At 44.1% G+C, this 26,350-nt stretch overlaps 1 protein-coding gene across 6 annotated transcripts in view; it reads right to left on the bottom strand.

Moving 5' to 3' along the window:
* Positions 1 to 22,957, bottom strand: part of ATP7A (ATPase copper transporting alpha) — a 32,652-nt gene extending 9,695 nt beyond the window's left edge. For 3 of the 6 annotated variants that reach the window (XR_013184335.1, XM_077186240.1, XM_077186241.1), the window contains exons 1-14: positions 22,736 to 22,957; positions 13,562 to 14,051; positions 11,699 to 12,430; positions 10,764 to 10,970; positions 9,659 to 9,822; positions 8,874 to 9,035; positions 8,146 to 8,222; positions 7,740 to 7,965; positions 6,570 to 6,803; positions 5,779 to 5,870; positions 5,091 to 5,218; positions 4,792 to 4,946; positions 4,356 to 4,490; positions 1,936 to 2,130 (exon numbers count right to left, since the gene is read on the bottom strand). Coding sequence is in view for 5 of the 6 variants with exons in the window: in XM_077186240.1 (XP_077042355.1) it covers positions 1,936 to 2,130; positions 4,356 to 4,490; positions 4,792 to 4,946; positions 5,091 to 5,218; positions 5,779 to 5,870; positions 6,570 to 6,803; positions 7,740 to 7,965; positions 8,146 to 8,222; positions 8,874 to 9,035; positions 9,659 to 9,822; positions 10,764 to 10,970; positions 11,699 to 12,430; positions 13,562 to 14,051; positions 22,736 to 22,942 (3,204 nt within the window). In the remaining variant the exon portion in view is untranslated. Of the gene's footprint in view, positions 1 to 1,935; positions 2,131 to 4,355; positions 4,491 to 4,791; positions 4,947 to 5,090; positions 5,219 to 5,778; positions 5,871 to 6,569; positions 6,804 to 7,739; positions 7,966 to 8,145; positions 8,223 to 8,873; positions 9,036 to 9,658; positions 9,823 to 10,763; positions 10,971 to 11,698; positions 12,431 to 13,561; positions 14,052 to 16,542; positions 16,710 to 21,902; positions 22,278 to 22,735 lie in introns of those variants that run through there. The other 3 variants (XM_054641327.2, XM_054641329.2, XM_077186242.1) reach the window with 3 other exon arrangements.
* Positions 22,958 to 26,350: the final 3,393 nt, after the last annotated feature.

Here is a 26,350-nt window from a genome sequence, read left to right as displayed (position 1 = left end):
ACACCCCGAGCTGGACAGGACCCACCAGGACTGTAGGGCTGTGTCTGGGATGGGCTGTTGGGGTCTCACTCTGGCTAGCTGTGCACCCAGTCCACAAGATCCTACACAGAACAAAGCAAAGGACTGGAAGTGCTGTTCCCTACATGGGAACCTCCATGGTACATTTATTTCCAAGGTGGGCAAGAGGCCATGGAGCCAGGGCAGGAGACTTTTATACCCAGGGGTGTGACCGTGTTCACAGGGGTCCCAGGATGAGGGAAGAGACGAGGATCTGACTCCATGTTTCAGAAGGCTTGATTTATTATTTTATGATATATATAATGATGTTAAAACTGTACTAAAAGAATAGAAGAAAAGGATTTCATCAGAAGGCTTGCAAGGAAGGAATGGAATGATAACAAAATCCTGTGTCTGACCAGAGAGTCCACTACAGCTGAACTGTGATTGGTCATTAATTACAAACAACCACATGAGCCCAATCCCAGATGCACCTGTTGCATCCCACAGCAGCAGATAACCATTGGTTCCATTTTGTTCCTGAGGCCTCTCAGCTTCTCAGGAGAAAAAATCCTAAGGAAAGGATTTTTCCTTTCTGTTTTGTCAAACACAACCACCTTCACCTTCACAGGAACAAAATGGAACCAATGGTTATCTGCTGCTGTGGAATGCAACAGGTGCATCTGGGATTGGTCTCATGTGGTTGTTTCTAATTAATGGCCAATCACAGTCCAGCTGTATCAGACTCTCTGGTCAAACCCAGGATTTTGTTATCATTCCATTCCTTCCTTGCAAGCCTTCTGATGAAATCCTTTTCTTCTATTCTTTTAGTATAGTTTTAATATAATATATATATCATAAAATAATAAATCAAGCCTTCTGAAACATGCAGTCAGATCCTCCATCACCTCCCTACAAGCCATGAATACTATGGAGCACCCTACTCCATTACCAATGGAATCTACAGCTTAACTTTCTTGGTTGCTACTGGATTCCACAGCCTGTACATTAATTATCAGCTCTACATTCCTGCTAGTGTGCCTCTTACACCCAATTAAACACCACTTCACATCAAATCACCACTTCAGGTTTGAAGCAGCTGCCTGATACTGACACTTCGTAGATGTCGTATGATTATTCCTCTGTATTTCCATCTACTGATGAGGATCTTACTCTTCTGGTATACTAATTACAATTGACTTCCAATCCTTAGCCTCTGGATTAAACCCAGAGAAGAGTAATTGTAGGAGCATTGGGGGGCAGCATGGTTGAGAAGGAGATGAGAGATCTCTGCAGCCAGGTCTGGAATTTGGGGTTTATTGCAAAGGGCCTGGGGGCAGGGCCCTGCTGGGAGCTGCCAAACACAGCTCAGAGCAGGACTGAGAGGAGAGAGGGGCAGAGAGGATGAGAGGGTAAGAGATCAAAGGCGTAAGAGAGCAAGGTTCCCGTTACAATACAATAAATCTTCTTCTGTGTTGAATATTCTGATTCTCACTAACCAATCTAGTACAATATACAATCCTATAGCATTTCCATACAGCCTGTAAGAATCATTACATTACCATACTGTGTTACATTTTAAACCCTAAAAACTCCTCTTTGGGCCCCTTCTACACCATTGTTTTCCAGTTGTTCAGTAACTGAGGTATCTCAAAGCTTGCTTTCATTTCATTCTCGCTTATAGTTTCCATATTCTCAAAATCTTTTGCCAGACAATCATATTTATAAGGCTTTCCTGTTTCATCTTCCCCAACAAGTAATAAACATAGTCCTATTCATACTGGCCTTATCCCTAACCCTAAGCATCCTCTTAACTCCTCTCATCCTGGGACCCCAGTGAACACCACCACAATTTACTGCAATACAACACTGCACATTCCATCATCACCTCCAAAGAGCTGGCAAAACCCCCAGCCTGGGCAGCCTTGGGGCCCTCACCTTGTGTGCCATCTCCAGGGGCTCCCCTCCCTTGATGAGGATGCCGTTCTGGGCACCCACCCCCGTGCCCACCATGACCGCAGTGGGGGTGGCCAGGCCCAGCGAGCAGGGACAGGCGATGCACAGCACCGTGATGGAGGCCTGGAAGGCGAAGCGGATGATGACCTCTGCTGCTGAAATGCTCTTGGTGTAGCCCTGGGCATGGGGGAGATGGTCAGGGAGAAATCAAACAACTGGAACAGCACATTTGGCTATGCAGTGTCTGGGGAGGGGAGATGGTCAGGGAGAAATCAAACAAGAACAACACATTTGGCTATGCAGTGTCTTGGGAGGGGAGTGGGTCAGGGAGAAATCAAACAAGAACAACACATTTGGCTATGCAGTGTCTTGGGAAGGGAGATGGTCAGGGAGAAATCAAACAAGAACAGCACATTTGGCTATGCAGTGTCTTGGGACGGCAGTGGGTCAAGGGGAAATTAAACAAGAACAACACATTTGGCTATGCAGTGTCTTAGGAGGGGAGATGGTCAAGGGGAAATCAAACAACTGGAACTACACATTTGGCTATGCAGTGTCTTGGGAGGGGAGATGGTCAGGGAGAAATCAAACAAGAACAGCACATTTGGCTATGCAGTGTCTTGGGAGGGGAGATGGTCAAGGGGAAATCAAACAAGAACTACACATTTGGCTATGCAGTGTATTGGGAGGGGAGATGGTCAGGGAGAAATCAAACATTTGGCTATGCAGTGTCTTGGGAGGGCAGTGGGTCAAGGGGAAATCAAACAAGAACACATTTGGCTATGCAGTGTATTGGGAGGGCAGTGGGTCAAGGGGAAATCAAACAAGAACACATTTGGCTATGCAGTGTCTTGGAGGTTGGAAACATCTGCTAATGTATCTGCTGAGTATTAATACTCAAAGTATGGAAAACCTAAGGTGAATGATTAAATTAATGATTAATTAACCAACTTGTGTTCTGTACTATGTCACCATGATATTTTATGAAAAATCCCTTTGCCTTAGGATTTTTCTCCTGAGAAGCCTCAGAAAAGAAATGTAAACAATGATTTTCTGATTGCTTGGAATGTGGTCTGGAGGTTGCTGACCAACAGGTGCATCTTTGATTGGTTCCATGTGAATTGTTGTTAATTAATGACCAATCCCAGTCCAGCTGTGTTGGACTCTCTGGTCAGTCACAGGTTTTTATTATTAATTCCTTTCTAGCCTTCTGATGTCTCCTTTCTCTTTCTTTAGTATAGTTTTAATATATGATTTTCTTTTAATATAATATAATATCAAAAAATAATAAATCTGCCTTCTAAAAACTTGGGAGTCAAATTCTCATCTCTCACCTCATCCTGGAGACCCTCACAACATTGCAACAAACTGCATCTACCCACTGATAGCTGCATCTACCCACTGGAGCTGGGGGTGCTCAGCCTGGAGAAAAGGAGACTCAGGGCTGCCCCCATCACTCTGCAGCTCCTGAAAGGTGCCTGTGCTCAGCTGGGGCCGGGCTCTTTCTCCAGCAGCACTGACACAACCAGAGCACACAGCCTCGAGCTGCACCAAGGAAATACAGGTTGGATAGCAGGAAAAGGCTTTTACAGAAAGGGGATAAAGTTCTGGAATGGCTGCCTGGGGAGGTGGTGGAGTCCCCATCCCTGGGTGTGTTTAACAAAGCCTGGATGTGGCACTGGGTGCCAGGGTTTGGTTGAGGGGCTGGGGCTGGGTTGGACTCAATGATCTTTAAAGTCTCTTCCAACCCCATGATTCTGTGAATTCTCCTCAACTGTTTTATTTTTAGGACATTTCCTTAAACAAGACACCACATGCTACAACTCTTTAATGATGCACTGTAATAAAAGATACTGTATCAAAGATATATATACACACTAAGGTGCAAAGAAAGCAGATATGAAGATGGCTTTCCTGGAAATGGAGAAATTCTAATCAAAAATAGTTTTGAAACAAGAAACCCTGTGACCTAAGCAATGCTTAAGTCCAAGCTGGGATCCTGACCCTCCTCTGGAATTTGTAACCCAGATGAAGTCCACTGACTGCCAAGATGAATTTGCACAGAGCTACATATATAATTGGAGCTTGTGACAGGAGGGACTTCCTTTTCCCACAGAGGAGGGATGGATGGTGGGAAATTTGATGTTTAATATTTCTTTTAATTAACTTTTTTTTAAATCCTAACCTACAAGATTTGATTAATTACTGTGGATTCTCTTCAAGTATAACTGGAGGAATGATACAATATAAAAAAATACATAATGTAAAAAATGTAATAACAAGAGCAGTAATAGTCATCAACTGCTTGAAAGGGTAATCCAGAGAGGGAACCACTGCAGTCTAATAGAATTGTAAAGCTGTTTGTTAAATATTTCAGAAGGTGTTTAAAGAAATTTACTTACCAGAAAGTATTTTTCCACTATTTCAAAATCCACAAACCCAATTATAATCCAGGCAAAAAGGGTAACCACAGAGACAGCCACAATAAAAGGAACGAAGTAGCCACTAAGTTTGTCTGCAAATTGCTGGATGGGAGCCTGGCAAGGAGAAACATCACTCAGCACCACCATGTTTGTGTCTGAAGGCACAGAAGAGAAGAATCACAGCTGCTGCTTGCAGCACACTTGGCTTGCCACACTTGGTAATTACAGATTTACTTAATAAGAGGATGAGACTTGGCTCAGTAGACAGGATCAGAGATCATCCTTACTCAGCAAGAAACTTCATTATGCATCTGCAATTCAAATCCAAGCAGTCTCAGCCACCCTGCAGTGATTTGCTGTGCTGGTGCCTGCATGAGACAGCAAACCTCAAGTGTTAAATTGGGTGATGCTCTACCTTAGAGGTCTGGGCCTCCTCCACGAGTTTCACGATCTGGGACAGGGTGGTGTCAGCTCCCACGTGGGTGGCAGAGATGAGCAGGGACCCGTTCTGATTGATGGAGCCTGCAATAACTGTGCTGCCAGGCTTCTTGGTCACAGGCATGGCCTCACCTGAGCAAGGGCAGAACAGACACAGCACTGCTGAAAAAGGCACCTTGGGGACAGTGCCAACTCCTAACACATCAGCTGCAACCTCCCCTCTGGAGATTTGTTTAAAGGAAAAGAGTTTTACCCTTGGAAAAAGCAAATGCTGACCTGTGATGAGAGACTCATCCACCATGGAGTGTCCTTCAATGACACGGCCATCCACTGGGAATTTGCCTCCTGGGACCACTTTGACAATGTCCCCTCGCTGAACCAGCTCCACATCCACCTGCTCCTCACTGCAAGGGTGCAAAGGTTTCAGAAGGGACTACAGCTGCAGTGACCCAAGCAAAGGAGCTGGCACTACACACAGAGCACAACCCCACTGGCTGGCACTAGTGCATACAAAAATTAGCACCAGAAAGTCATAGTGCTCTTTGAAATGGCCTATTTTATCAGAATTTTATTTACTTTCCAGTTAAGAAAATCTACTTTATCTATTTAAGAAAATCCACTTTATCTATTTAGTTTTCTGTCTTATCACAGAAAAAAATAGCAATAAACCAATAAACCAAAGCAGAGCAGTGTTAATTCTGCATTTTAATATTTTTATCTGCCAGCAAATCTGAAGTTATTTGCTTCTTAGTTCTATAGAATAGTAAATTTTTTCTGTGAATTAAGCATAATCTGAAGTTATTTGCTTCTTAGTTCTATAGCATAGTAAATTTTTTCTGTGAATTAAGCATAATCTGAAGTTATTTGCTTCTTAGTTCTATAGAATAGTAAAATTTGTCTGTGAATTAAGCATATGAACAACAAAAAAGGAACAACAGAAAAAGCAAATGATAAAGCAAGATACCTTAAAAGAACGTTATCAGGGCCCAAGGTAACAATAGTAGCTTCAGTAGCTTGTAATGAAATTAGTCTTGCCAGTGCTTCTGAGGTTTTACCCTAGAATAATAATTTTCATATTTTTCTGACTCTACTATTGAAAAAAAAAAGCTGGGTAAATGACAACTGTGTATGTTGCAATTTACCCTTTTAACAGAACATTTTCTGCAAACAGTCTGATATTCGAACATTTATTAGTTCAGTTATTAGAGATGATTTTTTTATTCTATTAGAGAAGGTTCTTTTAACCTTCTTTTAACAGAAGGTTAAAAGAACCCAGCAAAGCTTTTGCATGGGCTGTTTTCTGTGGTGGTGTTCACAGGGGTCCCAGGACCAGGGAAGAGACCAAAATCTTGACTCTATGTTGCAGAAGGCTGATTTATTATTTTATGATATATGTTATATTAAAAGAAAATGATATATTAAAACTATACTAAAAGAATAGAAGAAAGGATTTCATCAGAAGGCTAGCAAGGAAAAAAGTGGAATGATAACAAAAGATTGTGACTCTCAGAGAGTCAGAGCCAGCTGACTGTGATTGGCCATTAATTAAAAATAACCATGTGAGACCAATCCCAGATTGGATTGCACCTGTTGCATTCCACAGCAGCAGATAATCATTGTTCACATTTTGTTCCTGAGGCCTCTCAGCTTCTCAGGAGGAAAAATCCAAAGGAAAGGATCTTTCAGAAAAGATCATGGCCACAGTTTCCCCAGGGTTCTGAGGCAGCTCCCAGTGCCCTGCTGCTGTTTGCTCACCTTGGCCACGTGCTCCAGCCAGCGGCCCAGCGAGATGAACACGAACAGCATCGGGGGCGTGTCGAAGAACGTCACAGGGTTCACTTTGGCCCTCTCAGCCATTGCCACCAGGAGGATGATGAAGGAGTAGAGGAAGGCAATGGATGTTGCCAGCACCACGAGCACGTCCATGTTGGCTGTGTTGTGCCTCAGTGCTCGGGAGGCCTGGATGTAGAAGTGCCACCCCCCGAACACCTGCAATGGCATTTCACACATCTCCAGCACACAGCAGCAGCAGCAGCTTTTCCAGTTTATTTGTGCTATTTTCACCTTTCCCTGAACATAATCCCAGCTCTAGTCAGGGCTGTGGTCTTCCCACAGCACTCTCAGGTATTCCCAGTGCCCTCCCAGTGGGATTCAGGAGCTGCCTCAGGTGCACAGCTGCTGGAGTTGTGCATGCTGAGAATTTTCAACTTTCTATGCTGAAGGGCACAAATCCTTGGAGAAGGCTTCCAAAATTGATTGACAGCACTGGGATGGTGGGTGTGTAGTTTGATTAGAAGTGTGTAATATCACAGGGTGGAAAACTTAGGAGTTTAAGGTTTTAGAATGTAGCAATACATATGGAGCAAGATGGAGGTTTTAGGGCAGTGGCTAGTTGGTCTCCTTCACCATCCCCTCCATGGGTTTGGGTGGTATTTTGTAATTGGACAGAAAAATCCACATTGTAGACTTCAGGTGATCAGTTATTGAGTCAAAAATGAAAATAATTTAGGTATCATTTCTTAATTGGATAGTTTAGCCTTAAAAGACCTTGCAACAAAAGATTGTTAGCCATTTTTGTGCCTTGTTAGTGAAGAACTGCAGAACTCACTGCTGTGAGACTGTAACACAGATAAGAAATAATAAACACCTGAGTCTGAACACAAAATACCATCTCCAGTGCCTTCAATCCCCACCTAGACAGAGGAAGAAAAAGGAGCCAGGAACCAGCAGAGCAGCTCCCCACAGCCTGCCCTGCCCCTGGAGTCCCCAGCACCCATTATTTTGGCAACAGCAGAAGCACCTAAGAACCTCAGAAGCATTTTGCATCAGCACAATTGTATCCACTTTTCAAACTTAATTTCTTCATCACCTTCCAATTGGAGCATTTAAGTCCAACAAAGCAGGAGTTGGCATAACCCCACTCACCTGTACAGGGACACAGAGTAAAAATGACAGGAAATTCATGACAGACAGTCCTGGCAGGAGCTGGTACTCCAGGGCCATGGAGGAGTGGAGGGCCTCCATCTCCTCAGTGCTCATGTTGTGGTGTGCGTGAGCATGCGAGAGCTGGCTGTCCATCACCATCATGTAAATCATCAGCCCCATCACAGGGATGCAGAAAACCAGGCTCACCACAAAAGACCTTTTCCACCTCAGATTTAAAAAAACAAAAAGAAAAAAATAAAGAAAAAACCACTTGTATTGCTGGAGTGCTGGAGAATATTTTAAGTAGTAAGTCTGCACAGTCACAGAAAAAACCTCATAAAGTGATGGTTGAGTAATGAAGAATAAAAGATGTTTATGGAATCTTAGTGTGTTCAGGAATACTTACTGCCTGATTTCCTGCTTGTGATCCAGATGACTGGCAGATCTATCCTTTTTGACTAAGGAAGTAGTAAAACCTAAATCCTAAGGGAAAAAAGCACAATAATAAAAAAGAGAACAGTCAGTTCTAAAATGCACTTTGTGCTCAGTTATTGCCAAATTACTGATGGTGCCAGTCTTACCTTTGATTAACTTTATTAACATTTCTGGTATAAAGTGTTTTTATCTGGTATAAAGTGTTTTTATTGCTTAGTTCCTGTTGTCTGTTACTATTGTTTAGTTACTTTTCAAGAAGAGAAAGGCAATCTGATGTAGAACTTAACCTTTCTGGAACAAAATACTATTCTAAAATCTGGCTTTCCAAAATGGTTGTTCCTAAAGCACAGAAATTGAGAAACTGAAGGAGAAGGCTGAGAAACTTATTTCACTTCTCACCTGCAACAGTACTTTATTTTTAAATAAATATTCTTGATTTTTATACAACCCTATAGCTGGTATCTCCAAGTCTACCATGACCTGGCTTGCACAGTATTTATTTTTAAAAATTAGGCAAAGTTGTAACAGAGCATTTTTAAGCCAGAACACACAAATTAGCTGCAGAAAACAACACTAAGAAGAAAGAAGATGGAAGGAGAGAGATCTATTTTTTTGCTTCAACAGCCTTTCCTTCTAGTTCTGGGGTGTGTCACTCCCCACTGGATATTTCAGGAGACTTGGTGCCTACATGAAACTCACCTTTATCACTTGTATGACATCTCGAGGACCAATGGCCTCAGGGTCATATTTGATGTGGGCTTTGTTGGTGGCAAGAGCTACAGAGCAGTACAGGACACCATTGGTCTTCATGAGGGTGGATTCTATCTTGTGCACACAGGAGGCACAGGTCATCCCTCTCACCTGGAAAATAAAGGTTCCTTCCTGTTACAAAGCACAGGTTACCTGGCAAATGCACCTTAGCAAGTAGGAAAAGTCATTGTGACTATGCTGCATTATTCATTGCTTTGATCTGGGATGTGAGCACTGTAGAATCACAAAGCAGTTTGGGCTGGAAGGGACCTTAAAGGACCATCCAGTTCCAACCCCTGCCATGGGCAGGGACACCTCCCACAGGATCAGGTTGCTCAGAGCCCCCTCCAACCCTTCCAGAGAAGCACAGCACAGGGACAAGGTTATTAAGCCCTGCCAAAGCTCTGTTGGATGTTCAGTCTCAGAGCTGGGGGACACCGAGCTACACTCAGCTTCAAAAAGTAAAAACAAATAAAGAGTAAATTCTAGCAACAGGAAGAGCAAACAGAAAAATACAGGAATATTTCTCTGCATTTTCAGTGCAGTAGTAAGCCAGCACAGTTTGCAGGACAGATAATATCTGTGATACACACCTGATGTACCATTACATTTAATTTTTTATAAATTAACCTCTATTACACTATTCAACTCTAGGCAGTGGGCACTAACACAGGCACATCCAACAGATAAAAGCACTAAAAGCTGAAGGTGTTTGGGTTTACTGATCAGCTTACAACAAGCTCCAGAATTCCATCTCCTTCCCCACAGTTTTCCATCACGGTGGCTCCAAAGCCCAGCTCCCGGATGAGCTCTGCAATGGCTGCAGGGTGAATGACAGCAGGGTTGTACCTCACTTCTGCCTTCCCTGCCATCAGGGCAACAAGGATCGAGTGGATTCCTAGGAAACAAAGTGTGTGAGTGGCAGATCAGGCTTAGGAAACATCCTGCATTTATTATAACATGAGGGCACAACACAATTTATTGAAATTGGGAAAGTGTCCTTGTTGTATACAAAGAGAAACATCCTCGTGTTTGGAAGCTACATCAGCACCTCAGTGCAGCTGTGACAGATAAAGCATCACTCCACATGAGCAGCATGCCTTTAACAGTCTCATTACAAACATTCTGTCCATGCTGTATGAAAAAATATCTATTTTTTCTTAAAAGAAGTTATTCTAAATCACAGTGCTGCATTCTCTGATCTGCATTTACCATTTCCTGCAGCCTTTTTTAAGGAGAACCTGCATGAGAAAGGGCAGATCTAACAGTGCAATCCTACTGGGCACTGAGAGGATTTCCATCCATCCGTTTTCTAGGATGAAAAAAATTAAAATCCAGGCTGACTTGAAACCTGTCCATCTTCATTATGATAATTAAACACAGTCTGCATTAATGACTCTGTTACATCACAGTCATGCAGCCATTTGTTCCTGCAAATATAATCACAGACAGCAGTGCCCTGACTTGCAGAGCTAAAATTAACCTGTGTCCCTTTAATCCACTCACACTGTCCCTTCTCACAGCTCCCTAAAGCTCACATCTGCCTCTGCCTTTCAGCTGCACACCTGGGAACCTCCCTCCAGCAGGAAAGAGCTGTTCTATCTTCAAAAGAATCCCTATTTGATCCCAATATTCTCTGGAGCTGCTGCTTTTGCAACAGCAGAGTCTGGGCAGCACATCCACAAAGCAGCAAGGACGTCCCTGCTCCCACCCTATGGGCCAGAGGTGAGCAGGAACACCTCTCCTGACAACCCACCCCTTAAAAACACTGCAAAAGCCAGAAGGACCCTCCAAACAAGTTGTTGGAAGTGTAACAGAGCACGCTGACAGACATCTCACCATCCTCCTGTCTCAGATTCCTCTCGATGTTGGCCACGCACGAGGCACACGTCATTCCTGTCACCTGCACGTAGCACTTGGAGATGGTCCTGCTCTCCTGCCTGCCAGGGTGGGCTGGGGGCACTTTGGAGGGTGCCTCAGGCTTGTGAGAGTCCAGCTGTGCTTCAGGGCAGGGCTGAGCTTTGGACACAGGGAGCTCTGCCTTTGCTGCAAAGGAGACACAGTTTGTGGCAGTGTGAGCAGCCAGTGCAGGGAGGGATGATGCTGTGACACACTGCTGCTCCCTGGGACTGGAAATGGAAACTGTGGTTGTGCACACCTTGTCAGCCTGACCCACCCACCCCTCTGTAGTTCAGAGTCAGCAAAAGAAAACAAGACAAAGGTGGGCCACTGATTAACTTACTGGTTTGCTACTGCTTTACTTTGCCTTTCCTCATTGTCTTTGTTCTGTTGCACATCCTTTGTCCTCCTGTTTTGCTGGAAGCAAAATCTCTGCACTGCAACCTTAGTTTCACACAGTTTCACTGACTTTACCTGGAGCACAAAGCTGAACCTGTAAGCACGTGCATGTTTCATAAGCAAAACCAATGTTTTTAACTTAGGGGCTCTGAAACTACAGCAATTCAGGGAATGCTGTTTGTGCAGGAACAGGGTGAAAAGGATTAAATGTGAGTACCCAACGACTTCTGCAGCTATTGACATAAAATAGCATTCATCTGACATATTATATTGCCAGACATCTCAATCATTTGAATCAATCTGATGTGTTAAAAGACATGGACATTATCTTTAATGATCTCATCTGCAGTGAAGATACAAAGCTTCTCTTAGCAAGCACAAAGTTATGGCAGCTGCTAAATTTCATCTTGGGTGGTACCAAATCCTAAACATAACTGCACAACCCTTGTAAATGTAAAAGTTTCACATGTCATTACCTGGAAAAGATGCATCAAATCCCATATCCTCTATTGAGGACCTCAAGTCCTCTGGGCTTGTTTGCAGTGGGTCATATTCTATAGTTCCAGTTCCATTTGGGAGAGAGACATGAACAGATTTCACACCTGCCTTCTGGGACAGCACTCCCTCGATGGACTGCACACAGGAGCTGCAAGTCATGCCCTCAATATTGATCACAACAACTTGAGTGAGGGGCTGGCTGGGATCCTTGGAGGCAGGGTGAGATTTCAATGGAGATGCCAGTGTGGGGAAAAGTGCCAGGTTCTCATGCTCCTCAGGAAGGCTGACTCTGAACCTCTCTGGAGACACATTCTCCACAGCTTTCCTCAGCTTCTCAATGCTAATCAAGCGTGGGTGGTAGTTGATAGTAGCAGATTTGTCCTCTAAAGAAACCACGACGCTCGTCACGGCCGGCAGCGCCGACACGGTGCTCTGGATGTTGAGGACACAGGAATTGCAGTGCATCCCCTCCACTCTGAACACAACTGTCTTGCTGCCAGTCCCACTGGAGTTTTCTCTCTGTGATGCCTCAGAGCTCCTGGGCTGAGCATTCCTCAGCCTCTCCAGGTCAATCCCACTGAGCTTCAGGGGTCTAGGCTGCTTTTTGAAGGCTGCTGTGAAACCTGCTGCTTCAATTTGCTGCTTTATTTCTTCTGCTGTGATTAGAGGAGGCTGGTAGACAACAACAGCTTCCTTATTGTCCAGGGACACTGGAAATAAATCAATAAAATAAGTGTGTGTCACTGCCCTAAGCATAATAACCACATCACAGGATCTTGTCAAAGCTTTCCAGCAACACTTTAAATGGTCAGAAATGTAACTGCAACAGAAAGGAGATTTCATTGGTCAAAAAAATTAGTTCTTTAACCAGTTTTTGTCTAGTGCTACAACAATTTTCAACTCCTCCTCAAATTTTTCCTCTTTCCCCAGGATTTTCATAAATGGCATCACTGCTTCTCACTGAATTTATCCTTGTTTTGGGGTCTATGGCAATACTTATCCCAAAGCTAACTATATCAGTAAGCTGGTCTTGCCTTTTAGATTTTTAATTGGACAGAAAATATGAACTGTTACTAATTACAATTTTAAAAAGGCATCTTTTATTAGAGATTTCTATAACTGGTAATAAAATTATGGAACACAACTACTTCAGGCTGCCTACCAAATGCAAAATAAACACTGAACACCACCACCTATGTAACAGGCAGATCCTTCCCACAATGGGGCTCCTTTCTTCATTTCTAGTCTGTCACAGACATGTTTTATGAAAAATCCTTTCCTTAGGATTTTTCCTCCTGAGAAGCTGAGAGGCCTCAGGAACAAAATGTAACCAATGGTTATCTGCTGCTGTGGAATGCAACAGGTGCATCTGGGATTGGGCTCATGTGGTTGTTTCTAATTAATGGCCAATCACAGTCAGCTGGCTTGGACTCTCTGAGAGACACCAGCTTTTGTTATCATTCTTTTTCTATTCTTAGCCAGCCTTCTGATGAAATCCTTTCTTCTATTCTTTTAGTATAGTTTTAATATAATATATATCCAAAAATAATAAATCAAGCCTTCTGAAACATGGAGTCAAGATTCTCATCTCTTCCCTCATCCTAAGACCCCTGTGAACATGGTCACTCCAGTCCACATTAAAAACATAATTAAATCCCCAGTCCCACAAAGAGTCACTGTCACACTCAGCTATCTCATCTAAAACCTGCAATGCCATCAGAGGGCAAACAGCATGGCCAACCTCAATTTAGATAAAAACTCACTAAAGTTGTACCTCTCATCTGTTGAATTCCTTGCAATTTGCCAGCTTCAATTTCCACAAAAACACACTAAGGTTTTACCTCTGATCCTCTGAACTCCCTGCAGTTTGCCAAGCTTCCCCTCGATGGTGCTGGTGCACGAGTGACAGGTCATGCCATCGACCTTGAGGCGCAGCACGGCGCTGCTGGCCTGGGACCAGCTGGAATCCTCCCACGTTCCAGGTGTCACCTCTGGCACAGAGATGCTCAAATCTGCTCCTGGGACCATCTGGGGAATGTGCCTGCCATTGGTGATGGAAGGGATGAAAGTCACCACTGCAGTTCTTTGATCAGAGGACAGTTTGACATCCAGGATCCCTTTGTGGCTCAGCAGCGTGGCACAGATCTGCCTGGGTGTTAGGGCTGACTGGGCAGGCAGGCTGAGGAAAATTGTGTCAGGTAGAACAGGTTGTGGGCTTGAATCAGCCAGGGTTGCATCAAACCCCATGTCACAGATGGCTTCCTGCAGAGTCACTGGGGTTTGCAGCTTGGAGTCGTAGATGATGACGGCGTTCTTGTCCTCCAGAGAGACCTGGAGGGGATAAACAAAGCAAGTGAGGAAACTGCAGCAGAGCTGGGAGAGACTGCACCACTCTGCAAACTGCTCTGGCTTGCAAGGATTAGCAACACTCCTCCAGTACAACTTTCACTGCTCACCTCAGAGAGCAAAGGCACACTGAGTGACTCCTGCTCTCCTGTGCAGGGCTGGAGAGAGCAAAAATCCCAGCCCCACTCCCAGCCCCAGCATCCAGAGTCTGTCTGGCCACTTCTACTTGCAACACCCAGACAGCACCAACCACCTAATGAAACTTCCAGAGCCAAATTCACTTCAATTAGGATGATTAACCCAATTGAACCCCTGGAGCAAAGCAGCCCACAGAAGAAATTGGAATCAGTTAGCAGCAATTCTAATGCACTTAGGAGTAACTGCCCCCGGGCTACAAGGATGGCAGAAAACACTCTTTGAAAAAACCCACAGCTTTAAGCAGCAGTGAAAGGAGCCCAGCATTTCCAGGCAATGGAGGCACAGGCTGGTAACTTGCTGTGACCAAAAACCTGCATTAGACTTCCCCAGAACTCACTTTAGACACCTGATATGTGACAAACATTAAAGATGTTCTTCCTCTCTCTGTACATTTTAGTGATCCAGAGATATCATCATTGGTAATGACTTTTCCCATCTGATGGTACACACAGCCTCAATTTAATTTGCTCCCAACAGATGATGTATCAAACACAATAACTGCAGTTCCCAAAAGGAAAAAGCAATGCCTGCCAGAGGCCCAACACATTACCAATTCAATTCTATCTTTCCTCTGGGCAAAGGTACAACCTAAAGACCACAGCCATGATTAAATTCTATCAGTTAAATCATTTTAAGAACCACCTTTCCTCGTTTCTGTCCCAATGATGAGCCTTAGCAGAATTAGCAACATGGACATTTAAGGGTTTCATTGCAGAATAACCTAAAAGCAGCTGTTTGTCTGTATTAGTCATCTAACATTCATGTCCCTTGCTGACCTAATTCATAATCACTACACAAATCCCTGTTTTATTATTCCCAGAGAATTTTCTGAATCAGCTGATCTGCTTAGACTGAAGCTGTGATGCTGTAAAAAGGATAATTACTAAATAGGACCTCAAAGTTTCTTAAGAATCCTGCTCTACTCAGACTAAGGTTTTGCAGTGTATCTTTTGAAATAGCATTCAGCTTTGGGATAAGGTATTTACCTAAAAACCTAAACACAAAAGCTTTAATACTGTCCTTTTAAAAACCTACTTCATTCCTTTTGTAAGAGACACTGGGGCTGCATATACTCTTTATACACTTTGTATAAATCTCTCCATCCCATCCAAAGCCACCTGTGTATTCTCAGAAATTCCCTGAGAAAACACAAGGCTGACAAAATGAGATCTTTTGCCAGAGTAAGGAGGAAGAGAAGATTCTGAAATCAGATTTTTTGGGGATATTATTTTACAGGCTGCTTTTAGCCTTTACCTGGGCTCCTGCTTGCACACACCCAGTGATTTATCTGGCCATGCACAGGGGGCTGTTCAGAGCTGTCACAGCACAAACTCACATCAAAGCTCCTCTACAGCTGAAGGAAGATGAAAAATGACCTGTCTTGTAAATTTTGCTGCTTTTCCCCAAAATTTCTGTACACAAACACCTATTTCAGGCCACAGGGAACTGCTCTGAGCTGTACAGGACCTGCTCTGCAGGGGAAGTGCATTACAATAGGTCCTGCAAAACCAGCTCCAGACAATGATCACACACACCCCAAATTAAAATTGTACCCAGTTCTGGGAAGTGTTCACCTAAGGTATCCCCATAAAACAGATGTTAACTGTTGATAAAACCAGGAAAATATTATTTTCTTTGGAGTAAAGTCAACAATTACAGAATGTAGGAGGATGCTTTCAGAACACAGACACTACATAAATAAACTTCTCAATTTTCTGTGATTAGAACTGTTCTTTCTACTACAGGCTGGCTTACAAAATTCATAGAAGTCTGCCAGCTTTTAAATTACTTCCATTATTAAAACTACTGTAAAATTATGTATTCTGCAAGGATGATCAGCTCACTCTGGAATATTCTACAGTCCAATATTTAGCCCATGACAGAAGAAAGCAACATTGTTAGTCTATCTCCTCTGAGCTAAGAAAAAAGTTAAAACTAAGTCAGGCAAGAAAGCTTGAATTAGGACAAACCCTGTTCTTTTTTTTCCCATTACTTCACAATACTGAGTTAATTGTAAAGCAGATAATCAATTAAGAGTAACAATAACTTAACTCCCTCTGCAGTGAAGCCAGCTCCTGTTTTTCTCTTATTTACCAGAAATACACCAATGCACCTCCAGCATCAAAACACACAAAATCCAACCATCCAAATACCCCAACACCTCCAACCTGCCAAGAAATGCAGAGAATAAACTCTCCTTACGTTATTTCCCTGTCTCAGAGCACAGTTTCTCATGGTTTCTCATCCAAACCCTTGCTAGAAGCAATGTTAGACTCACTTGAATGCTGTGGATGCCATTCATCTTGCCCAGGTGCTGCTCAATGCTCTGGGCACAGGAGCTGCAGGTCATCCCCTCCACGCCGACGGCCACAGACTTGGCCTCCATGGTGAATTCTACTCAGCTCTGCTCATTGCTGGTGGCTCAAACCATCAGGACATCACTTCCTAAAGAATTTCACAGAGATTGAAATAAAACAGATGGACTGGAAGGAGTCCCCGTGGCAGGGTTGGAGTGAGAGGAGTTTCCAGGTCCCCTCCAATCCAAACCATTCTGGGATTCTAGGGGTTAACAGAGGAACTCCTTCACCACATGTGACTCTGGTAGATGTCAAAACCTGAGCAGGTATCAACAGAATGGAAAACTCCATCTATTTATTCCCACGAATTCTCAAAACAGGAAAGAGTTCAGACATTTATTATTAAATTTGGGACACACAGGAGATCATTTAATTACATGCAGCAAGCTGTGGTTCACTGGTGTGAGATATTAAATTATAGGGGGAAGCAGAGAGAGAGAGGGACAGCAGCTCTTGGAATGCTGAAACAAGAGGATGGCACATCAGACACAGCTGGTAACTCTGCTTTTCCACATTCTCTCTCATATATTGCCCCCTGTTTGCAAAAACAAGTGATGCTGAAGTTAGCCCAGGCAGCAAATCAGCTTTTTGCAACACCTCATTCAGAAAGGTTTCATTTCTACTCCTCTGAAGAGTTTAATTACTATATTTGCTCATAAAAACAAGCCCAGAAAAAAAAAATCTGAACCTAAATGAAATGTGCAGAAATAAGAGCTAATGGAAAGGACTTCTTCTGCCCAATGCACAAACTGTTAAGTGACAGAGAGGGAAAGAGGGGACAAGAAAATCTCCAGATTTTTTGTTAATATGTTGAAAAAAGTAATGCAAGGTTTTATTGACAGAGAGGTCAGTGACCAGGGAAATGATCACAGTTAATGTTTGGCAGCAATGGAAGCAGCAGTAAAATCTGATGAGTAACTGAGGAGCTGAAGTGAAGCACAAGCTTAACTTGTTTTCTTACCCTGAGGACTTATCTTGGAAAACTCAATTACACTGATGTTTAGTAAAAGAAATTTTTCCTGCTCCATGGTGACATTTTCAGACTGTTACAGAAGGCCCAGAGGGCTCTGCTTTCACTTTCAGACGTGCCACAAACCATGTAAGAATACAAGGAAGTTTCATCATTGAAACCAGTTTACCTCCCTGATGTACAAAATGAAATGCTGAACTTAATTAACAAGCACTGAGAGAAGTAGAAAACTGGGAATAGTGACTTTTCCAACAGATTAAATACATCTCATCCCTGCTAAGAACAGAAATAAGACAGCTCTACCTGAGGAGTTATTACAGATCTCACTTGGCCCCTGCTCTTACAAGAGCTGAGTTATTGGAAACACTCAACACTTGTGTGTGAATAGCCACACGTTACAGAAATGCAGAACTGTCACAAGAATTATCAACCAACAGGATAATTTTTTTAATAAAGTATATTTTAAGCAAATTTCATACAGCAGCTCCTTTCTCAGGCTGATCTGCACACTCAGAGGTCCAAAATACTGAAAACCCACTCATTTACCTAAGGAAACTGCTGCTGTCCTGCCACCCCATGGAAATGTGATGCTCTGTGTCCCCCCAGCTGTCCCCAAGGAATGCCCAGGGCACACCCAGCAAACAAGGACAGCTCTGTAACCCCACAGGCAGGGACACCAACATTCCCACCAGCCTGAAGCACAAAGCAAGTTGCAAAAAGCACTTGGAACGTGCAGGGAACTTTGTGAGCACAACCAGGCACGTGGGACTAAAATCAGACAGCCCAGACAGAACCAATCTGCCCTCCAGTAAGGTTTGGAGATTAAATTAAAAATTTCATTGAATTTAAAAGCATTTCAGGTACATGACCAACTTGAACTGCCCTAATACTGTACTTTGAAAACAAAAATAAAGGAAGGGCACACTTTGGCTGGGAGCTGATGTCTAAAATAACCAAAGGCTGGCAAGATGCTGCCTTGGAGGAGAGCTGGGTACAGCTGGGACAGAGAAAACCTGCAGAGCTCCTGCCTGCCCTCCTGGGCTTTGCTTTAAGAGACCCAAGCTGCAAGTACAATAATATCCATTTTTCCAACCCCAGGATACAATGTTAAAGGTTCTCTGTCAGACAAACAGAGCCACACTCACAGTACACTGAATAAACACTGATTACAGTAACCAGCAGCTCTGCCACCAAACACCCACCAACGCATTCAAAACCCAACTGTTGAAATATGTAAAAATAACATGAAACTTCTTTTCACATCTATTATTATTACAGTTTGTATGGACAAAGCGTTTCCTCCATTTTCTCAGTCTGTTTCCTTGCCCTTCTGGTGTTTATTCATAAACACAGCAAAGAAAACCCTTTCCTGGAAGAGCCAAAACTAAAACAAAAACCATAAAGGCATAAGAAAAAAACCCTAAAATTCATTTTCCCTTTTTTTACCCCTCAAGAAAGTACTGAAGCATTAAGACTGAAACCAGAACTTCCCTCACTAGAATTTATGTTGGACCACACTGACTCTTCATTTTGTTCTCTGATCTTCCATTAAGAAGGACCCAGATCTCTCTGACACGAGCATCACCCACAGCTCCCTGCTGGTGGGGAGGACAACCAACGTGGATTTTTATTTGCTTTGTTGCAGGTTGCTAACAGTTTTTATACTAATTTTAAAACCAGGTTGTTCTCTAAAAGATGAGACATGTCCAAATCTAATGGTCTCTCCAATCAGTCACATTATTATTATTAACACTGAATTTTTAATGAGCTGTTTCTCAATTGCTGGTTTCTGTACAGCCTTGCTGAAATTTCCAAAAGCCAAACTGTCTGGGTTTCCAGTGCCCCTGAAGCTTCAAAGAGTTCTTGTTCTCAGAATGAAATGCAGGGTTATACACAGTGACTCTAAATAGACAAATCCTTTTTTCCTCCTCTTGCAAAATTCCCAGGAGAACCAGTTAAATCTAAATTTCATCTCAGGCTGCATTCTATTCTACCTTGTCATATTCATTTCATTTCTGATGCTCTGCCTCCCTTACAAGTGCTTCAAGGTTCAAAGAATTTGGCTGAAACTTGAATGAAATATTTGTTATATTTCCTCCTGAAGTCCATGACTAAGCAGACTGAAAATACCTGTTACACCAATGAATTAGGACTAGATGCACACAAAAGGTAGACAAATATTCACAATTTAATCCCAGTTCTCCTCATTTGGTTTAACATTTTCCCAAGAAAATAGAAGTCAAAATATCTGCAGCAATGCATATATTCCACATCAATGGCTTGTGCAAGTTAGCATGGACACATCCTTTTAATTATAACTTATTTTCTTACAGAGAAAAGACTTGAAGCTGAGGTCCTGAAAAGACCTGAGATGCTAAGTTATGGATTAAAAAGGATTTAGAGAAAAAAATAATGCTTTTATTCTTAACCAATTGCTCCATCTATAAAACACCTTTACCATCAATTAGTAAAGAATTTCAGGATTTGACAATACAAAGAAATGGCAGTTCCTTTTATGAGCTAGCAGCTCTGTTTTAGTTCCATTTTCTTGAAGGAAGTCAGTTAGTGCTTCTATGAAGTAAATGAAGCAACAGAAAGAGGTGATTTCTATTTCCAACAGAAATTTCTCCCTATGGAAAGGAAAATTCAATAGTGATCAAGCACAAAGTGACTGAGACACTCATTCATCTCTCTAAATAGTTTTTTGATGTAACACCAGTCACTGTAACTAAAATATCTGAAGAAATGAGGCTTGATGAGGTCAATGTTAAGTAATTCATAAACCCACGCTATAAAAAAAAATTTAGAAAATGAGCAACGCAAAGAGGAAGTTACAAGACCAGTAAAAACTCAAGAATCCCATTTAACCCTAAAAAGGCACTTTGGAGCTTCTAATGTCTGAGCACAGGCAGGCATGACAGAGCAGCAGAGCTGTGTGGCCCACAGACACACTTTGTGCCAGTTCTGGGATTAGCAGGGGTACAGCCAGGGAAGACAGAGCCTTCTGGTTACCTGCACAGCTCCAGTGTTCACCAGTTTATAATCACCTTGAATTTACAGCTGCTGGAGTCAAAAGAGGTCACAGCTTGGCAAATACCACACAAATGCCAGCAACAGAATTTCACAGGTTTAATTACTGCCTTTGGATTTTATTAAATTTCTAAACAGCCAAGTGCTACTTAGCTTCTCTATTTATGGCAGCAGAGAGGTAAATTACTTTTTACATTAAATGGAGAAAAGGTGCTTGTGCCTCAGTGTCTGCAGAGACCTAAGGAAAAGAGCAAAGGGCAGGAGAGGGAAAAAACTGCATCATCTCACCCTTGGGCTTGAAAAGTGCTCCAGGAGATGGGTCCAACAGGGAAGAAGGAGGTTTATAGGGTTCATGGGCAAACAGAGCCACTGGAAAGGGTGACTGGGTAGGAGATATGGATGATAGGCCCATGGGTAGGTGAGGCTTAATCACTGAGAGAGAAACTGTGCATCTGCAATAAATGGCACAGCTACGTGACACTTGCAATAGGCTGTAATTCACATTGCTCAAGACTTTAACAAGCCTTGCTTGGTCAGCGGAGCATGGAAATTGCTCTCAGGGAATTCATTTCAATACCAACTGCATGGGGAAGAAAAAAGCACACATTGCAAACATTCTGCTTCATTTCTAATGAGTTTTACAGTATTTGAGACAAATTCTTAGCAAATCCTTTAACTCGTTCTTGGCTTTCCACAACCTCCTGAAGTCAGATTTTTGGAGAACGTGAATGTTTCCTTGGAAGAATCGTAGGAAATATTATGAGTAGAATATAATTTACAACCCCTTGTTATGTAAGCATAGCAAGGTCAATGGGGGCTTCCTCAGCCTTGAGCTTAGTCTCAAAGTACTCAGCAGAACAATATGAAATGTATTATATAATAAAAATGAGAAGAGTAAGACAGCAAACTACATATAATGCTAGCTTTTGCTTCCCTGCTTTGCCACCTGGCAAGGAAAAAAAGCTTCAGGAATTCTCTCTACTAAGAAAATACATTATAATTATTAAATTCTAGTCCAACTGTGTTTGTGCTCACACAGGGCATTCTCATACACACCAAATCCCACACTACCAAATCTTTGCCTATTTACATCCACACAATTCAACAAGTGTTTAAGTACAGAAACTCAACCTCTGCTGACTGCACAAAAGACCTTAAGATCTTAATTTTACACTACTTACATACAATTTGCAGAACATGAACACATGTTCTGCAACAGTTGTGTTGTTCTTGCTCATTTTTTCAAGATTTCACCCCAAAGCATCATCAACAACTACTTACCCTTTTCTAGAATACCCACACTATGCTTTTCATTAGGAAAAGGTGCTTGTGCACAGAGCGCTGCCATCATAAGGTGGCATAAGGTGACATGAGAGTAAACACTAAGTAAGGAGTTTCAGAGGGCCCAGCTGAGCAGCTCAGGATTGGAACAGCAGCTCAGTGACTCATGAGCTCCGAGACTTTCTCTGGCCAGTGACAGGAGCACAGGAGGGACTTTTCCAAGGGAGCGCAAACCTCTTGCGGACCAGGGCCCGAACCGTGGCTGCTCCCGGCCGAGCACAGCCCGCGGGTCCCGCTGCAGCCCCGGGAGCGGAGCCGGGCTCGGCCCCGCTGCTCCCCGGGGCAGCGGCTGAGCGGGAGCCGCCGTGCCAGCCCCGGGGCTGCCTGGACACGGAGATGCCGCCGAGGCGCTCTAGGGGTGAAGTCCCGGGTTACCCCAGGTTGAGGGCACCCTCATACACCAGGCGGGTTTTGGGGCCCGAGCCCGGACCGTCCCGTCCGGGCAACGCAGCCCGGCACCGCCACAGCCGCCCGCACCCCCTCCCCGCCGGGGACACGGTGACAACGGCCCGGGGGCAGCCCCGGAGCCGGGGGAAAGCGGGAGCCCTCAAGGCGCGTCCGCACGGGTCTGCGCCACTGAGGGAAGCGGGAACCCCCCGAAGGTCCGCACTGCCGGGGACAGCCCCGAGGCGGGTCCGCGCTGCCGGAGGGAAACAACCAAGGAGGGGCCCACGTTGCGTCCTCACCGACGGAGGGAAACAAGCAAGGCAGGGTCCCGGGCGCGGGTCCGCGCTGCCGGAGGGAGGGGAGCCCCGAGCGGGGCCCGCACTCACCGAGACCGCGGGCTCCAAGCGCCGCTCCCGGCCCGGCACCGCCGCGCTCTTCCCCCGCCGCGCCACGTGACCGCCCTGCTCGGGCCCGCCCACTGCCACGTGACCGCCCGCTCGACTCCGCCCGCCGCCACGTGACGCGGGCGAACACGTGACGCTGGCGGGAAAAGGCGGGGCCGCGGTCGCGATCGCTGTCACCGCTGTCACCATATCGCGACAGGAGCCCGCCCGCCGCGCAGCCACCGCAACTGGGTGCGCTTCAGGTCGCTCCCAAGCCAAACCAGCCTGCAATCGCTGATCATCAAACACCAGCACGCCCCGGTAACTGTTCTTCTCCCACCTCATTTCTCTGCTTACTTCTACTGTAAACAGAAGGTAAATGCAGACACAGGGCTGGAAACACCCCAAATCTGGGTCCCTTCCACCCCAAATCATTCTGGGATTCCCTAAGGATTCATTAGGAAAGTCCCATTGATCCTGGGATAGTGCCTGCTCCTGTGGAGCCTCTCCAACCTCAAAACTGACTTGAATTTCTTCACAACTCTCAGGGGTCTCAGGAGGAGCAGCCTACTGGCAGAGGGATACAAGCCATTAAAATCCTTTTGTGGACAAAAAGGGATCTCGACTTTGTCTTTACAAGTCAGATGTAAAGGGATGTGTGCTCTGCAGTGGGAATGCAGTGAGGTTGGTTCTGGCTAACTGAAAACTCAAAGTTCTGGACTTGTCCTTTATCCACCAGTGATCTCTACAGCAACAACTGGGACTATGTAAAATTCCTTGGAGTTTTTACACTATTTCTTACACTTCAGCAGAAACAGAGCACAGAGAAAACCTGGAAGAGCCAGACAGGTTTCTAGGTACGTTTATTAGACCAGGAATGCCACTGTCCAAGTGGTAATCAGGGAACAAATGCCACTACATGACCATTTTCTCAGTGAAACTCTAGACCAGTTCATTAGAAGCAGAGGCTGTTACCCTCTCCATTCACTTGGGGTGACTCTGCCAACAGGTGAAATGCCCCACTCAACATTCAGCGTTGTGAACACCTGTAAAGGGACAAAACCCAAGATTATTAACTCTGAAATTAAAGAAACCTTTGGACATAGGGTTATTTTTATTGTTTTCAGCTCAGATTTCTTGTTATTAGAACAAGATTAGAATGACATCTCATTAATTTTCTAATTTAAAAAGTGGAATATATTTATATTGAATAGTATTTCAATGTTTCAGTTTTCTCTTTCAAAATATCCAACTGTAGAAGAAAGAATCTGGAATGTAACACCCCACCACCATGTTGGTATTTTCATCTAGAAGTTTTGCTGCTGTACCTGTAGAGGTTTGAAATCCCAAGTAAAATTGAGAACACTTGTGTTTCTGATACATTTTCAAATCAGGCAATAGACTGATGCAGAAATTTGAGTAACAACTCCAAATCAAGCTGGCAATTAAAATAACTTTCCCCTCTATCACATCACTATTTGCTTATGCAAGAAGCTCCTCAATTCTGACCACTGAATTTATTTCCAACAGGCAGAACTGACACTTTTTAAGTCTGCAGCTCAAGTCACAAGGGAGTGGTGACAAAACCAACTTACATAGCTCCAGACAGCAGTGAACATGGAGGCTCCCCCGAGGAGCACCATGGTTCCATATTTATCGTGGAAGGTGGGCTCGTGCTTGCGATGAGCTCCTCTGACTGCAGTGTGCTGGATGCCACGAGCTGAGCATGTCAACAAGTACAGAAATCAACTCAAATACGTCCTCAAACCATTCCCAGTCCTCATCTCCCACCAACAGAGAGACAAGTGTTAGTGTTGAAAGACTAAAAATGCTGGAAAAATATTCGTTTGGATTTAGAACTGTGGAATACATAAATACTTCATTTTTTTCAGCTCTCTCAATTTCTCTCTAGAAAGTTATTCCTTAAGTCTAATTCCAGTAAAAAAATGCCCTAAGGAAACCTTTTCCTTAATATCTTTTATTTAGTATTACTGTTTCTCTAATCAAATATTTTGTTTAGTGCTTAGTATTTTTAGATTTCTACATGCAAATATCTATCCTGGCAGTACATGTACCCAAGCAATGTCAGGATGAAGCTCACCATCAAATTATGGGGAAATTCCTGCCTCATTCCCTCGGGATTTTTTTTTTTTTGAAGGGAGGGGAGGAAGGAAACTGAAATAACCCATGGGCATGAGATAAATAATAGAGAAAAGATAAATAATAGAGAAAAATATATCAAGTGATATCTTCAAACGATGTACGTTATAAGTGTACACTATAAAAGGTACACTTATTAAAGAGAAGGCAACAGTGAAAAATCAGAACAACAGCTACAAAAGACAGATTGCCCATTAGTTGTGTACAAAGCATTTGATGAGAAGGTGATTTGTGCATAAAGATATTACAAAATAAAACCTTTCAGTCTCAGATCAACGGTTTGCATTTTTATCCAACCGTGATTAGAGAAGTTGATGGTGGTACCCATGTTACTACATCCCTCTTATGCTCTGTAAGGCTACACGAGGTGTTTTTCTTTAACATAAAAAAGCCTGAGTATCTAGGAGATACATTTATTTTAGTTGCCCGCACCTCGGGATGAGCCCATGGTGCTGCAGGAGCAGAGAACAGACCCTGCTGGGTCCGTATCACTGAGGGGCCAACTCTAACCTTGAGCTTAAGGGCTGGGTATTGACTGCCCCTTGTCACTGCTCGCTACCAGGCCAGAATACGCCTTTAGTACCAGGGAAAGAAAGCACCAAGGAATGTTCCTTTAGTACTAGGGAAAGAAAGCACCAAGAAATGTGCCTTTAGTACTAGAGAAAGAAAGCACTAGGCCAGAATGTGCCTTTAGTACCAGGGAAAGAAAGCACTAGGCCAGAATGTGCCTTTAGTACCAGGGAAAGAAAGCACCAAGGACGAACTGAACAAACCCTGCTGGGTCTGTATCACTGAAGGGCCAACTCTAACTAACCTTGAGGTTAAGGGCTGGGTATTGACTGCCCCTTGTCACCGCATGCTACCAGGCCAGAATGTGCCTTTAGTACTAGGGAGAGAAAGCACCAAGGAAAGCAGTCCTAAACCAAAAAGCAACTAGGAAATTAAAAAAGGCTGAAAGTAATAAAAAAAGCGGGAGGCGAAGGACGCCAGAGCTGTCCGCAGTCCCTGAGGTGCCCTCACGACCGTCCCCGGTGCACAGCGAGTGGGGGCTGAGGGACAGCCCGCACAGGGGAGGACACAAACCGGGGAGACTCCTGAGGAACCCCCCACACCCCGAGAGCCGCCCCTGCGCTTACCGAGGAGGCTCTGCGCGGCCCTGGCCACCGGGAACATGATGAGAGCCGAGCGCGTACCCTTGACGCCGGTGAAGAACAAAATGGTCGCGGCGGAAGTGGCGGCGCGGCGGGGGCCTGTGGGTAATGCCGGGCTCCTCCTCACTGCGGCGGAGCTCCGCGGCCGGGCTGGGCCGATCTGAGCTGTGCTGGCCGTTCCCTGGCTGCTCTCCGGCACCTCCTGGGTACAGACGGGGTCTCTGTGATGAGGCAGGAGACGCAGAGAAACGAGTAGCGGCAGTGATGACAGTGTTAAGTCTGTCCCAGAAAGGCCTACATTCGCAGT

The sequence above is a fragment of the Agelaius phoeniceus genome, chromosome 14 (assembly GCF_051311805.1).
Source record: "Agelaius phoeniceus isolate bAgePho1 chromosome 14, bAgePho1.hap1, whole genome shotgun sequence".
In the NCBI taxonomy this organism is placed as follows: Eukaryota; Metazoa; Chordata; class Aves; order Passeriformes; family Icteridae; genus Agelaius; species Agelaius phoeniceus.
The sequence above is the reverse complement of the archived record's forward strand: the minus strand, read 5'-3'. Positions and strand labels throughout refer to the sequence as shown.